Consider the following 16795-nt stretch of genomic DNA (forward strand, 5'->3'; position numbering starts at 1 on the left):
ATTTCACAAAATGGGGAAAGGCTCAAAAAAAGGAAACAGTTTGCACAAGGTCATACAGCAAGCTGAGGACAGGACCATGATGGTGAGTTTGCTTATCCTTATCCCAGATTCCCTTTTTCCACAAAACCACACTGTGTTTTCAAAGACCATCTTATAACGTGATTCTTCTCACCCACAGAGTTCGATTATGGGACTTTGTTTTCCAGTATTGGTTCCTTTCCCCTCTCTTATGCTTGTCACACTACTTCTCCCTCTTAATCACATGCCTGCAACCACAATGACTTTCCTTTACTTCCTCAGATGGTGAATTTCCAGTGTCTGGCCCTTCGCATATGCTCTTCCTTCTGCCTGAGACATGAGTCTCACCACTTGTTGCCTGGCTGGCGTCTACCCTAATTTAGGTCTCTTCAGAGAGCTTTCCCGGACTATTCCCTCTCTCTTCCAACTAAAACATCGCCCCATTATTCTCCCTAATAGCACTTGTTTATTTTTCATATTTTTCTTATTAAAAAAATTTTGTTGTTGAGACAGGGTCTCACTCTGTCACCGGGGCTGGAGTGCAGTGGTGAAAGCATAGATCACTGCAGCCTTGAACTCCTGGGCTCAAGCGATCCTCCCACCTCAGCCTCCATAGTAGCTGGGACTACAGGCATGTGCCACCACACAGGCTATTTTTTTTTCTTTTTTTTGTAGAGAAGAGGTCTCATGTTGCGCAAGCTGGTCTCAACTCCTGGCCTCAAGAGATCCTCCCACCTCAGCCTCCTAAAGTGCTGGGATTACAGGCATGAGCCATGGTGCTCAGCCCTTATTTAAACTTTTATACTGTATTTTCCTGTTTTTGTTTTGGCATCTATCTCCTCCACTAAATTGTCCGTTCCCTGAGTACATGGACTGTGCCAATCTTGTTTCGTAGAAGAGGTTCTCTAGTTTTTGTTTTTTTTTTTTAAATCTCAGTAGCCCCATTGCCCAACACAAGACCTGACAAAGTAGTCAGCTGCCTACAAGCTTTTGCTGAATGGTTGCCTGAAGTAAGAAATGATGAACTGAGTGGCATCATTTAAAACAAGCACGTGCTGCAATATCAGTGTCTGCTCCTGTGCCACAATTCTGTTCTGCCAAAGCTCCCTTCTTTCCTAAAAAAGGAGGTAGATTCCAGGGTCTTTGGGGATCTTGTTAGGCACCTTGGGACAGAAGCAAGTCATGGCATGGGCTGGCAGGACAGGAGTGTGAGTCCACGAAAAGGGATGGCCAAAGGAAAAGGGCCCATACATACGTACACCGGCTGCGGAAGGGGGCTGCAGTTGGGGAGCCCACTGGCATCAAAGGCGCTGAGGTCACACCTGCACCAGTCATCGATCACATCCCCTTTCCCTGAGCACCAGTAGGAACTCATCAGTGCACTCTTGAAGGCCTAGACAAAAAACAGGACAGAATAGACAATGATGACAATAGGGGAGAGATTGAGAGTAAATGTGCTGATGGCCATGATGTGAGCCATCGAGGGCTTTAGAGTAGCCCCTTTAAGCACAAGGCACCATCTATTCCCTAAGTTCCTTGCACTCTACTATCAGGTTCTCCCATCCTGAGCCATCCCCTCCCCAGGAGCCAGAATGATCATTGAGAAACAATAGTAACTATATCCATTGATAGTGTCCCCTAGGCTTGGCACTCCATTTGTGTTAACTTATTTCATCTTCACAACAACCTCACACAATAGATATTATTATTATAACTCCCCATTTTACAAGTTGGAAAACTCAAGCACACAGAAAGTAAATAACTTGACTGAGGTTTACGATAGTGATATAGCAAGGCTACAACCCAAGGCAATCTGCCTCCAAAGCCTGCCTTCTTATTAAACACCTTGCTGCACTGCCTTTTATAGAAGTCTGACCATCTCATTGCCCAGCTTAAAAACCTTCAAAGGTTTCCCACAGTCTTCAGGATAAAATCTAAATGCCTTGTTCTCACCCCTGGCCACCTTTTCATCTCTCACCACTCTCCTGACCTTCTTTGCACAATATCATCTGTTCTCATGCACCCACATCATTTCCACCAACAGTGAATTCCTGTTTATATAAAATGTGCTCTAAATCAGGAGCCAGAAAACAGTTTCTGTAAAGGGCCAGAGAGTAAATATTTTTGGCTTTGGGACAAGGTAGACTCTTCCACAATTACTTAACACTGCCTTTGTAGCATGCAAGTGGCATAGATGATACTTTACATGAATTGGCATGGTTGTGTTCCTATAAAACTTTATATACAAAGACAAGTAGCAGGCTAGATTAGGTCTGAGGGCCACAGTTTGCTGACCTTTGCTCTAAATGATAATCAATGTTCTATTTAATTGGAATGTGCTTCATAGTCTTTTTAAAACACACACACACACACACACACACACACACACACACACACACACACACACTCCATTCTATGCCTGGAATATTCCCCTCTCTGCACTCCAATTTACTCTTTTGGTCTCAAATAGGAAACATTCTCTCCTCTGGGAAGCCCACCCTAACTTTCTTAAGTCTAGAACCGTGCTCCTCTTCTGGACACCACAACACATAGACCATACCTACCAACACATTTCCTTGCCTGTCTCACCTATAAACACTGGTCCCACCAAGGGCAAGGGCCAGGCCTTATTCACATGAATATTCTTGTGGGACCTAGCACAGTTATTCCGTCAACAGTTCGTAAATAAATGAATGGACATTGAAAAATAGATCATTAATAGTTGGCAGTAAAGAGAACTTGGAAGGCACTTTTTTCAGTTTAGCACAGGACAGGACTCAAGTTTTACCTTCTACTTTGTTCCCCTCCCTTGGGCTCTGATGTAGAAGATAACTTCAGTGTGTGCTTGATGCTAACACTGACATTTCAACGCACTGCAGATTCTGAATGAATGACAGCTGTCTTTAAAACATGCGGATTTCAGAGAATGTTGATCTCTTATTCCTTTGTGCTGTTGCCTGCTCTGTATGATGTTATTTTTCATTTCTTTCATATTTTTTACTTTTGATATGCTTTTAAATAAAAGTTGCACACTGCTAAGGGCATATGATTACCAAGATGTCGCTTTTTTCGTTCTGCATTTTCTAAAAGACTCAAGTAGAACATGTTTGTATAAAGTCTAGGATCTCCCTTCTGAGTGATCCAGAACACAGATCTAGAATGAGACAGTGTCTATCAAGAGCGTTCCTGTGTACGCTTCCATCACATTTCTCCTGGAAGTTGACAAAAAGTCTCCAACTATTCCTGCCACACGTCCTTATCCATATCTTCTCCTAGGGATGAATGAATGAATGATCAAATTTCACCTGAGTTAAGTGTCGTGACCCAAAGAAATAAAAAATAATTATAATAAAAGCTAATGTTCATGAAACACTAAATGGCACAGCACATGGTACTGTAAGTGCATTAAAATGTAATCATCACAATAGTCCTGAGATACAGATATTACGATCCACATTTATATATAAGAAAACTAGGAATCAGAGCAGTCGAGCAATTTTCCCAAGATCACACAGCAAGTAAATGGTGGAAACAGAATCCCAACCCAGATGTCTGTGACTCCCAAGGGCAGGTCTCTTCTGTTCAACAATTCTGAGCCATGGGATTAATCCCAAGTAGGGTTGCCAGATTCAGTAAATTAAAACACAGGGTGCTCAGTTAAATTCAAATTCCAGGCAACATTTTTGTAGTGTAAGTACATTTCATAAACGATTTGCATATAAAGTGACTGGGCCAGGGTGTGTCACACAGTAAAAGCACTGTTCCTACTAGGTGCCAGAACCTATGCTGAGAACAAATGTCTATTCTCTAGCCAGCACCAGAAGGAGGCACTCTCATGAGGACAGAAACCAGATGCGACTGCATGAGGTCATGCTGACCGTTAGACCTTTTTTTGCTCCCTTTGCAGGTTCCCCCTTGGTAAAATTAATGTGCTTAACTACTGACGGCTTAAAATTCTGTAACATCTCCAGCCAGCACTGAAGGCTTAATTACCATAATGGTGAAACCCAGGGCCATGGGTGAAAGTGACACAGATAAGAAGGTTGCACTGGACCCCAGCAATGGGAAGAGAGAGAGCATACTCTGTGTGTGTATGTGTGTGTGTGTGTGTGTGTGTGTTTGATTTTTGTAATAAATAGGAATTTGAGCTTATGGAAAACAAAACAGGAAATCTCTCTGGACTTCATGAGTTTCACATCCAGGCAGTTCTTGGGAAGAAATCCTGCCTGTAAGAATCCACATCCACTGGCTCTTTCCCAAAACCCCGAGGAACAGAATGGGGACCGGTGCAATGGCCAGGCAAACACTGGTTAGAACACAAACACACCCTGATAAAAGGCCAGCATCAAACAGGGAGTCCTCATAAGGCTGCAGAAGCCAGCACTGTGTCAATGCAGGATCACTCTTTCCTTACCTCTTCTGTCCTTGCAACACTCCACCCAGAGTCCAATTAGATCCCGGGGGAGGAAAATCATAGAATGTTCCAGCTTCACAGGACTCTGTAAATCATCTAACCTAATCCGTTTCACAGATGCAGATACAGTGACCCAGAGATGCTAGCTGGCTGGACCAAGGTGATAGAAAACTTCACAATGAAACTACTCTATCCCTCCCTTGAGTGCTCAAAATTACCCATTGAAATGGATACTCAACACCCACTTACAGAAAAGTGTGGAGGGGCAGGGAGGGACTTGAACTAAAGCCCATTTGAATCCTTGTACCCTTGACCTTAGTAGGTCACACAGGAACAATAAATGCCAAGATTTCATCCAAAATATTCTGTTCAGCCGCTCTGCTTGGGTCATGTGCTTATGTGTGTGCAGGTCTTGTTTGCATTTTTATGTGTCTCCCTGTGTTTGAGAGAAAATGAAACCTTATACTGGAGGCATTGTTGACTCCTAGCTTTTGAATAAGTAGAGGGACCTAAGAAACAAATTCTGTACTTAACGGCTACATTTGCATGGCCATTGGTTTTCATAACAAAGAAGGTTTGCATTTCCACGACTTGTAAATGCTTCCAACTTCTGGCTAATTAGCTAGCAAACCAAGCTGGGCAAGAGGAGAAAACAGCCACAAAAATATTAAGCAATCAAAAAAAACTAGGATGTATTTCTGACTCTCTTGTTACTTTCCTTTTTGAACTTGTATAAAAGATTCCTCGTTCTTAACCTCAATTTCCCTATCTCCAAATGAGGGGGTAGAAGATATGTTTTCTAAGGTTTAAGTTCAGTACACATTCACTGAACTTCCTACTTCATACCTTGTGCCTTCCAGAAACTAAGAAAGGGGATAAACAAGACCAAGTGACTAGCTTCAAAGGATCTGTGGTTTCTTAGCAAAGACAGACACACAAAAAATTACAATTACTATAGTTCAAATGCTATGAAGTGATACACACAGAAGGCTATGAGAATACAGAAGGAAGGGGGCTCTTCTAGCTCTAAAACTACGACAATGTCTTAGGAATCTTAAACTTTAGGTAAACACCCTGTACTTAAGATATTTAGAAACATCTACATAGAATGTCACTAAGCCCATGAATTAAATTCCACACTCTATACTTCAAATGACTGTAATTTTTACACTAAAAAGTATTCTCAGGTGCTAATACCAAGTCAGTTATTTTTGATACTAAGATGGTTCTGGTCTGTATGACTCCAAAAAGATGCTCTGAAGTCCTTATTAATGCCTAATGGATTTCATCTCCACGGTATTAACAAACTTGGTCATATGACTGCTCAACCCATAACAAATGAAGTGGGAAAAGGCTTTCTAGAGAAAAAAAAATCTATTATCTTTTTACCCACTGGCTCCATTTTAGGGCCAAACACAGTATCTAGCATTTAACATAAGGCAGTCAATGTTTGTTGAATTAAAAATTCACATGGAATGCTGAAGAAAACAAACCAAATAAATGATAAAAGCAAAGAAAATGTGTGTGTATGTTTGTGATCCTCTTCTTTCCCTGGCTTACTTGTATCTCCCATGTCAGTTTGGTGCTTCTAGCCAAAAAGTGGTGGTTAACCCTCTACCTTATAAGGCGTCTCAAAACCAACCTCCCAGCTGGGCGCAGTGGCTCACACCTGTAATCCCAGCACTTTGGAAGGCCGAGGCGGGTGGATCACGAGGTCAGGAGTTCGAGACCAGCCTGGCCAACATGGTGGAACCCCATCTCTACTAAAAATACAAAACTTAGGTGTGGTGGTGGGTGCCTGTAATCCCAGCTACTCGGGAGGCTGAGGAAAAAGAAACGCTTGAACCTGGTGTCAGGCCTCTGAGCCCAAGCCAAGCCATCCCATCCCCTGTGACTTGCACCTATATGCCCAGATGGCCTGAAGTAACTGAAGAATCACAAAAGAAGTGCATATGCCCTGCCCCACCTTAACTGATGACATTCCACCACAAAAGAAGTGTAAATGGCCAGTCCTTGCCTTAAGTGATGACATTACCTTGTGAAAGTCCTTTTCCTGGCTCATCCTGGCTCAGAAAGCGCCCCCACTGAGCACCTTGCGACCCCCAGTCCTGCCCGCCAGAGAACAAACCCCTTTGACTGTAATTTTCCTTTACCTACCCAAATCCTGTAAAACGGCGCCACCCTTATCTCCCTTCGCTGACTCTCTTTTCAGCCTCAGCCCACCTGCACCCAGGTGACATAAACAGCTTTATTGCTCACACAAAGCCTGTTTGCTGGTCTCTTCACACAGACGCGCATGAAATTTGGTGCCATGACTCGGATCGGGGGACCTCCCTTGGGAGATCAATCCCCTGTCCTCCTGTTCTTTGCTCCATGAGAAAGATCCACCTACGACCTCAGGTCCTCGGACCGACCAGCCGAAGGAACATCTCACCAATTTTAAATCGGGTAAGCGGCCTCTTCTTACTCTCTTCCCCAACCTCTCTCACTGTCCCTCAACCACTTTCTCCTTTCCACTCTTCAATCTCTCCCTTCTCTTAATTTCAATTCCTTTCATTTTCTGGTAGAGACAAAGGAGACACGTTTTATCCATGGACCCAAAACTCTGGCGCCGGTCACAGACTAGGGAAGGCAGCCTTCCCTTGGTGTTTAATCATTGCAGGGATGCCTGATTATTCACCCAGGTTTCAGAGGTGTCAGACCATGCAGGGACGCCTGCCTTGGTCCTTCACCCTTAGTGGCAAGTCCCACTTTTCTGGGGAAGGGGCAAGTACCCCAACCCCTTCTCTCCGTGTCTCTACCCCTTCTCCACCTTTCTGGGGGGCAAGAAATCCCCAACCCCTTCTCCTTCACCCTGAGCAGCAAGTCCCGCTTTTCTAGAGGAGGGGCAAGTACCACAACCTCATATCTCTGTGCCCCAATCCCTTATTTCCATGCCCCGACCTCTTATCTCTGTGCCCAATCCCTTATTTCAGTGCCCCAACCTCTTATATCTCTGCACCCCAATCCCTTACTTCCATGCCCCAACCTGTTATCTCTGCTCCCCAATCCCTTATTTCTGCACCCCGACCTCTTATCTCTGCTCCCCATCCCTTATTTCCACATCCTGACCTCTTATCTCTGTGCCCCAACCCCTTTCCCACTTTTCTGGAAGGTAAGAACCCCCGAACCCCTTCCCTCCATGTCTCTACTCTCTCTTTTCTCTAGGCTTGCTTCCTTCACTATGGGCAACCTTCCACCCTCCATTCCTCCTTCTTCTCCCTTAGCCTGTGTCCTCAAAAACCTAAAACCTCTTCAACTCTCACCTGACCTAAAATCTAAGCATCTTATTTTCTTCTGCAATGCCGCTTGACCCCAATACAAACTCGACAGTAGTTCCAAATAGCCAGAAAACGGCACTTTCGATTTTTCCATCCTACAAGATCTAAATAATTCTTGTCGTAAAATGGGCAAATGGTCTGAGGTGCCTGACGTCCAGGCATTCTTTTACACATCGGTCCCTCTCTAGTCTCTGTTCCCAGTGTAACTTATCCCAAATCTTCCTTCTTTCCCTCCCACCTGTCCCCTCAGTCCCAACCCCAAGCGTCACTGAGTCTTTCTAATATTCCTTTTCTACAGACCCATCTGACCTCTCCCCTCCTCCCCAGGCTGTTCCTCAGCAGGCCGAGCTAGGTCCCCATTCTCCCTCAGCCTCCGCTCCTCCACCCTATAATCCTTTTATCACCTCCCCTCCTCACACCTGGTCCGGCTTACAGTTTTGTTCCGTGACTAGCCCTCCCCCACCTGCCCAGCAATTTACTCTTAAAAAGGTGGCTGGAGCTAAAGGCATAGTCAAGGTTAATGCTCCTTTTTCTTTATCCCAAATCAGATAGCGTTCAGGCTCTTTTTAATCAAATATAAAAATCCAGCCCAGTTCATGACTCCTTTGGCAGCAACCCTGAGACACTTTACAGCCCTAGACCCTAAAAGGTCAAAAGGCCGTCTTATTCTCAAAATACATTTTATTACCCAGTCTGCTCCCGACATTAAATAAAACTCAAACACATAAGGTAATGTGGAGTGGGTAGCCTCTGTATTGATTAAGAAGGGGACAGACTTACTTTCCACTGTGAGAGTTACCCGAAGTTCGGCGTCAGGTGCTGGGCCCTCAAACCCCACAACAGGATCTAATTAACCTCGCCTTCAAGGTGCACAAGAATAGAAAAAGTTGCAATTCCTTGCCTCCACTGTGAGACAAACCCCAGCCACATCTCCAGCACACAAGAACTTTCAAATGCCTGAACCGCAGCGGCCAGGCGTTCCTCCAGAACCTCCTCCCCCAGGAGCTTGCTACAAGTGCCAGAAATCTGGCCACCAGGCCAAGGAATGCCTGCAGCCCAGGATTCCTCCTAAGCCGCGTCCCATCTGTGCAGGACCCCACTGGAAATCGGACTGTCCAACTCACCTGGCAGCCACTCCCAGAGCCCATGGAACTCTGGCCCAAGGCTCTCTGACTGCTTCCCAGATCTTCTTGGCCTTGCGGCTGAAGACCGACGCTGCGCAATCGCCTCGGAAGCCCCCTATACCATTATGGACGCCGAGCTTCGCGTAACTCTCGCGGTGGAAAGTAAGTCCGTCCCCTTCTTAATCAATACGGAGGCTACCCACTCTACATTATCTTATTTTCAAGGGCCTGTTTCCCTTGCCTTCATAACTGTTGTGGGTATTGACAGCCAGGCTTCTAAACCTCTTAAAACTCCCCAACTCTAGTGGCAACTTAGACAACACTCTTTTAAGCACTCCTTTTAGTTATCCCCACCTGCCCAGTTCCTTTATTAGGCCGAGACACTTCAACTATATTATCTGCTTCCCTGACTATTCCTGGATTACAGCTACATCTCATTGCTGCCGTTCTTCCCAATCCAAAGCCTCCTTTGCGTCCTCCTCTTGTATTCCCCCGCCGTAACCCACAAGTATAAGATACCTCTACTCCCTCCTGGGCGACTAATCGTGCATCCCTTACCATCTCATTAAAACCTAATCATCCTTACCCCGATCAATGCCAATATCCCATCCCAAAGCATGCTTTGAAAGGGTTAAAGCCTGTTATCACTCGCCTGCTACAGCATGGCCTTTTAAAGCCTATAAACTCTCCTTACAATTCCCCCATTTTACCTGTCCTAAAACCAGGCAAGCCTTACCAGTTAGTTCAGGATCTATGCCGTATCAACCAAATTGTTTTGCCTATCGACCCCATGGTGCCAAACCCATATACTCTCCTATCCTCAATACCTCCCTCCACAATCCATTATTCTGTTTTGGATCTCAAACATGCTTTCTTTACTATTCCTTTGCACCCTTCATCCCAGCCTCTCTTTGCTTTCACTTGGACTCACCCTGACACCCATTAGGTTCCGCAAATTACCTGGGCTGTACTGCCGCAAGGCTTCACAGACAGCCCCCATTACTTCAGTCAAGCCCAAATTTCATCCTCATCTGTTACCTATCTCGGCATAATTGTCATAAAAACACACGTGCTTTCCCTGCTGATCGTGTCCGATTAATCTCCCAAACCTCAATCCCTTACAAAACAACAGCTCCTTTCCTTCCTAGGCATGGTTAGTGTGGTCAGAATTCTTACACAAGAGCCAGGACAGCACCCTGTAGCCTTTCTGTGCAAACAACTGGACCTTACTGTTTCAGCCTAGCCATCATGTTTCCGTGCAGCAGCTGCTGCTGCCCTAATACTTTTAGAGGCCCTCAAAATCACAAACTATGCTCAACTTACTCTCTACATTTCTCATAACTTCCAAAATCTATTTTCTTCCTCATACCTGACGCATATACTTTCTGCTCCCCAGCTCCTTCAGCTGTGTTCACTCTTTGTTAAGTCCCACAATTACCATTGTTCCAGGCCCGGACTTCAATCCGGCCTCCCACATTATTCCTGATACCACACCTGACTCTCATGACTGCATCTCTCTGATCCACCTGACATTCACCCCATTTCCCCATATTTCCTTCTTTCCTGTTCCTCACCCTGATCATGCTTGATTTATTGATGGCAGTTCCACCAGGCCTAATTGCCACACACCAGCAAAGGCAGGCTATGCTATAGTACAAGCCACTAGCCTGCCTCTTAGAACCTCTCATTTCCTTTCCATTGTGGAAATCTATCCTCAAGGAAATAACTTCTCAGTGTTCCATCTGCTATTCTACTACTCCTCAGGGATTATTCAGGCCCCCTCCCTTCCCTACACATCAAGCTTGAAGATTTGCCCCCACCCAGGACTGGCAAATTAGCTTTACTCAACATGCCCCGAGTCACATAACTAAAATACCTCTTAGTCTAAGTAGACACTTTTACTAGATAAGTAGAGGGTCTACTAGATAAGTAGAGGGTCTACAGGGTCTGAGAAGGCCACAGCAGTCATTTCTTCCCTTCTGTCAGACATAATTCCTCAGTTTAGCCTTCCCACCTCTATACAGTCTGATAATGGACCAACCTTTATTAGTCAAATCAGCCAAGCATTTTTCCAGGCTCTTAGTATTCAGTGACAGACTAATGGTCTATTAAAAACACACCTCACCAAGCTCAGCCACCAACTTAAAAAGGACTGGACAATACTTTTGCCACTTTCACTTCTCAGAATTTAGGCCTGTCCTCGGAATGCTACAAGGTACAGTTCATTTAAGCTTCTGTATAGATGCTCCTTTTTATTAGGCTCCAGTCTCATTCCAGACACCAGACCAACTTAGACTGTGCCCCCAAAAAACTTGTCATCCCTACTATCTTCTGTCTAGTCATACTCCTATTCACTATTCTTAACTACTCATACATGCCCTGCTCTTGTTTACACTGCCAGTTTACACTGTTTCTCCAAGCCACCACAGCTGATATCTCCTGGTGCTATCCCCAAACCGCCACTGTAAACTCTTGAAGTAAATAATATTTGCTGGCAGGACTACGCTGAATCTCCTTAGGCACTCCCTAATCAGATGTCCTGGGTCCTCCCAATTCTTAGACCTTTTATACCTGTTTTTCTCCTTCTCTTATTCCATTTAGTTTTTCAATTCATACAAAACCATATCCAGGCCATCACCAATAATTCTATATGACAAGTGTTTCTTCTAACAACCCCACAATATCACCCCTTACCACAAAATATTCCTTCAGCTTAATCTCTCCCACTCTAGGTTCCCATGCCGCCCCTAATCCGGCTCGAAGCAGCCCTGAGAAACATCGCCCATTCTCTCTCTCCATACCACCCCCCAAAAATTTTCGCCACCCCAACACGTCAACGCTGTTTTATTTTTCTTATTAATATAAGAAGGCAGGAATGTCAGGCCTCCGAGCCCAAGCCAAGCCATTGCATTCCCTGTGACTTGCATGTATATGCCCAGATGGCCTGAAGCTACTGAAGAATCACAAAAGAAGTGAATATGCCCTGCCCCACCTTCACTGATAACATTCCACCACAAAAGAAGTGTAAATGGCCGGTCCTTGCCTTAAGTGATGACATTACCTTGTGAAAGTCCTTTTCCTGGCTCATCCTGGCTCAGAAAGCGCCCCCACTGAGCACCCTGCATCCCCCACTCCTGCCCGCCAGAGAACAAACCCCCTTTGACTGTAATTTTCCTTTACCTACCCAAATCCTATAAAATGGCGCCATCCTTATCTCCCTTCGCTGACTCTCTTTTCGGACTCAGCCCACCTGCACCCAGGTGAAATAAACAGCTTTATTGCTCACACAAAGCCTGTTTGGTGGTCTCTTCACACAGACGCGCATGAAACCCGGGAGGTGGAGGTTGCAGTGAGCTGAGATTGCGCCACTGCACTCCAGCCTGGGCAACAGAGCAAGACTCTGTCTTGGAAAAAAAAAGAAACCCTCCCCACCCTGGCCCCACTGCTGTCTCCCTGGTGCGGCCCATTCTATAGGCACTTGCCATGGCCTTTGGACTAGTCTCCCCACTCTCATGTTGCCTTCTCCAGCATGTCCTCTCACAGCTTTCTAAAACATCACAACTTATTCTATCCTCTTGCTTGGAGCCTTTTGAATATTCCACACTTTCTGGTTAAAGCCTCCAGTGATTCAACCTCCTTTGTTCTTCAGCTTATGACTCTTCTCCCATCTCAACCCCCCTGCACCCCTCTCTGTGATCTAGCACATGCCAACTTCTTAGAGTAGTGCATGCACTATTTCATACCCACAAGCCTTTTCTCATGCTGTGCCTTTGGTCTGAAGTGTCCTTTTTCCACTTCTTCCTCCTTACTGAACTCTAGGAAGGAGGTGTGGACCCTGCCACACCTTGAGAGATTTTGTCCCTCTCTCCTCTCATTCAATTTTTACAAATTTCACATTTCCTTGAAACTTGCTTATTTGTGTGTCCTTCTCGCCTATCAAATTGTGAACTTCTCCATGGCAAGGTCATAAATTTCTGTTTTTTGTTTTTTTGAGAGAGTCTTCCTTTGTTGCCTAGGCTGGAGTGCAGTGGCACAATATCGGCTCAAGGCAATCTCTGCCTCCTGGGTTCAAGAGATTCTCCTACCTGAGCCTCCTGAGTAGCTGGGATTGCAGCCATGTATCACCATGCCTGGTTAGTTTTGTTTTTTTTTTTTTTTTTTTTTTAGTAGAGATAGGGTTTCCTCAAGTTGGCCAGGCTGGTCTCGAAATCCTGATCTCAAGTGATCCGCCTGCCTCAGCCTCTCAAAGTGCTGGGATTACAGGCATAAGCCACTGCACCCAGCCAAGGTCATAAATTTGATTCGTCTCTGTGTCCCTACCTTCAAGAAAAAATAGTGAACAAATAGGGCCCCAAAAATATGTTTTAAATATGTTATAAACATACTTATATTTAAATACGTTTTAAATATAAAATAGGATGTTCTGCCAAGGATTAAACTTGTGTACTTGATATTATTGTGTTCTTCTAACAAAAGAGATGACAGAAATGCATCTCTTTTGGTCACCATAAAAAGCCTAAATTACCTTGAAGCCAGTGAAAGGAAATTGGGGTGGGCTATGGAGGTAGAGTCACTTTTAGAGACAACTGTGATCACAGCTTGGAGGAGAGTGGGGTTGATACTTTTTTTGTCCGGAAGTTTTTGAAGATATAAAATAAGAAGCTTCTAAGGCCTAGAGAGACGGGAGGTGAAGAGATAGTGGTTGACATCCCAGCTTTATAGGGAAACATATATTGGAAGCATGGTGCGCCCACGCTAACAATATGTGTAGTTGATCAGGATGGAATTGATGAACATAGGAAGGATTGAAGAGGTTATCATAGCAATGTCTGCAAAAAAAAGGAGAAATAGAGGTTTCTAGCCCAGCCTGGAACTCTGGATAGGATCTACCTGGGCCACCTGCCATCCATCATCAGCATATCTCCTCATAATGGCCGCAGAAGATTCCAATTACCCATTTCCCTGGTAGCCATAGGAGATAGGGCACAGGGGCTGGAGGCCCCATTCCTTCGGAATGAAACAAGACATGCCCGTCTAACCTGACAGTGAGAAGGTGATTAATTGGTCATTCTTTTACAAATCAAAGAATGTATAATTAAGTAGCATGTGTAAAAACACATAAAGGGAGAAAAGTAGGTAGTGTTAGTTGACTTACATCTTCTTATTCCCAAACAAAACAGGAAGGCAAGTGAGGTGAGTCATGTCAAAAATTGCTTGGAAAAGGTAGCAACTAGGGAGTAGCTGACCAACGGGAAGTAGAAACCTTAAACTACATATATATCCCAGAAGCTAGAGGGCTCTGAAGTGCATACAAGCATATTCATTGGCACGGATTCTTGGCATTTCAGATCCAGAAGGGTCCTGAGACATGAAGCTGGTCCTCACAACTCTGCACAGACTAGGAGGCCCAAAGAACAGAAACATTCACTACACCAAGTTGCCTGCATTTGGTCCTGGGTTCAAGCCACCAACTTCTGTCATTTTATTAGAAAAGAAGCATAACAACAGCATTTACTGAGAGGGTGGTAAGCACTTTAATATACATTATATCATTTAATCATGTCAGCCTTATGTAGTAGTTTTGCTGTTCCTACCCCCATTTTATAGATCAGGAAACTGAGGTCTGAAGGGTAAAATAGCCTGTTCAAGGTCACTCACTAAAATGTAGTAGAACCAGGACTTGAACTCAAGCCATCTAATCCTGAAGCCCATGCTGTCAGCCACTACAACCATAAGCAATGTTCTCATTGAAGTAGAGAATATTAATAATTACATAATATTTACTGAGTACTTACTACAAGCCAGGCATTGTTCTAGGTTCTTTTTATGTCTTACTCCTCACAACACCCTAAGTACTTTAGTCATATTAACTCATTACATTTTCCCAACAACCTGTGAGCTTAGTTATTATATCCAATTTGCATTTGTTTCCAAGGCCACAGAGCTGGTAAGCGGTAGAGCCAGGCTTTGAATTCAGGACATTTGGCTTAAACCAGGAAATCTATGCTTTGAAATATAAAGCCTCCATATAAAAGACAATCTATTTATTAAAAATGTTATTCACACCCCTGAGTTCACCCACCTTTAGCATATATTGGGATTTTTCACCATACAAATGAGAATGGACCAATGAAAACATCATATGAAATTGCAACTTTGTAAGTCAAATGTCAGCAATATCATATAGTTCAATGTAATAGAAGCCACAAGTGTGAATGAAATCGCACAGAAAAAGTACAGAGCATGAAAAGAGTAAAGAGACAAAGGTAAGAGAATCCATGGGAACTCCAACATTTTCTAATTTACTGTGTGACCTCAGTAAGTCTCTTGCCCTCCTTGGGTTCTTCAAGTTGGACATTCAAATCACTGCATTGCTATTTCTGATCACTTTCTCACTTATGCTAAGATTTAGCTGTTTCTCAAAACTGGCCATAATTTCCCCATCCCCTTTAGAACTTCCCATCCTAGATATACTGACTAGAATTGACTGCCAGCAGGCTAACCTATGGAGACAGTAAAAGGATCTGTGGTTTCCAGAGGTTAGGGAGAAGTGAAGGATGAATAAGCAGAGCACAAAGGACTTACAGGGCAGTGAAAATACTCTGTGTGATACTATACTGGTGTATACATGGAATTCTACATTTGTAAAAACCCATAGAAAATACAACATCAAAAGGGAACCCTCTCATAAACTATGGACTTTGGGTACTAATGATTTGTCAATGCAGGTTCATTGATTGTGGCAAATGTACCACTCTGGTGGAGATGTTAATAGTGGGGGAGGCTATGTGTATATGGGGTAGAGGGTATATGGGAATTATCTGCTCACTTTAGCTGAGAACATAAAACTGCTCTAAAGAAAGTCTATTTGACTTCCTGCCAGCTGGCATCCTCTCTGCAGAGGTCACACAGATGACGAGCATACCATTAACAGTTTTTGAAGAAAGAGAGGAGTGGGATGAAGAGAATAGACACCTATTAAGCATTTCTTTATTCTGTGCCTAGTGCTACAGCATCTCACTGTTAGCTCCTATTATCCTCCCAACAACTTGCGGAGGCAGCAGCCTTTACTGTTTGCAGTAATTTTTTTTTTTTTGAGACGGAGTCTTGCTCTGTCACCCAGGAGTGCAGTGACGCGATCTCAGCTCACTGCAAACTCCACCTCCCGGGTTCACGCCATTCTCCTGCCTCAGCCTCTGGAATAGCTGGGACTCCAGGTGCCCGCCACCATGCCCGGCTAATTTTTTGCATTTTTGGTAGAGATGGGGTTTCACTGTGTTAGCCAGGATGGTCTCGAGCTTCTGACCTCGTGATCCGCCTGCCTTGGCCTCCCAAAGTGCTGGGATTACAGGCGTAGACCACTGTGCCCGGCCTGTTTCCAGTAATTCTTACAGATGAGCAAGTGAATGGTCAGAGAAGATACTGGACCAAGGCCAACCAGACTGTTACATAGTAGGGCAGAGGGTCTATTTTGGACTCAACTTCAAATCCCAAGCAGTGCCCCCTGACCTTCTTCAACTCTTCTCTTATTTTCAGCCTCAGATCTCCCCACAGAGTGAATAAATACTAACTGGCAAGGACCCAGTTCCTATATAAGAAATCGTGCAGCTCAATCTATGGCTCTATAAATCACAGAAACGACACCTAATTTCCCCTGTCAGGATAAGCTTCACTTTTCAAGCCATTCTCCTCTGAATGATGAGAGCCCGACAGAACAGCTCCTTAATCTGTGTGACAGGAAGAAGACATTTAGAGCCAGCCAAACTCCCCTATTGCCACACTTACCTCTGCTAATGAAAAAATATTAGAGAAATAAATATACAACCCACTGAGATGCTTGTGCACAAGGCTCTGTCAGCTGTCTGTTTCTCAAGATGTACACAGACAAGATGATAGGATTATATGATCCTCAGGCAAGG

The 16795-nt window shown here is 44.3% G+C and overlaps 1 protein-coding gene across 5 annotated transcripts in view; it reads right to left on the reverse strand.

The window, feature by feature from the left end:
- The window catches only part of ASTN2 (astrotactin 2), a 1014740-nt gene that overhangs the window by 199346 nt on the left and 798599 nt on the right, over positions 1-16795 (reverse strand). For all 5 annotated transcript variants that reach the window (XM_030817705.1, XM_030817704.1, XM_030817702.1 and 2 more), the window contains one exon: positions 1278-1411. In XM_030817705.1, coding sequence (XP_030673565.1) covers positions 1278-1411 — 134 coding nt within the window. The remainder of the gene's footprint in view (positions 1-1277; positions 1412-16795) is intronic.

The sequence above is a fragment of the Nomascus leucogenys genome, chromosome 8 (genome assembly GCF_006542625.1).
Source record: "Nomascus leucogenys isolate Asia chromosome 8, Asia_NLE_v1, whole genome shotgun sequence".
Classification (NCBI taxonomy): Eukaryota; Metazoa; Chordata; class Mammalia; order Primates; family Hylobatidae; genus Nomascus; species Nomascus leucogenys.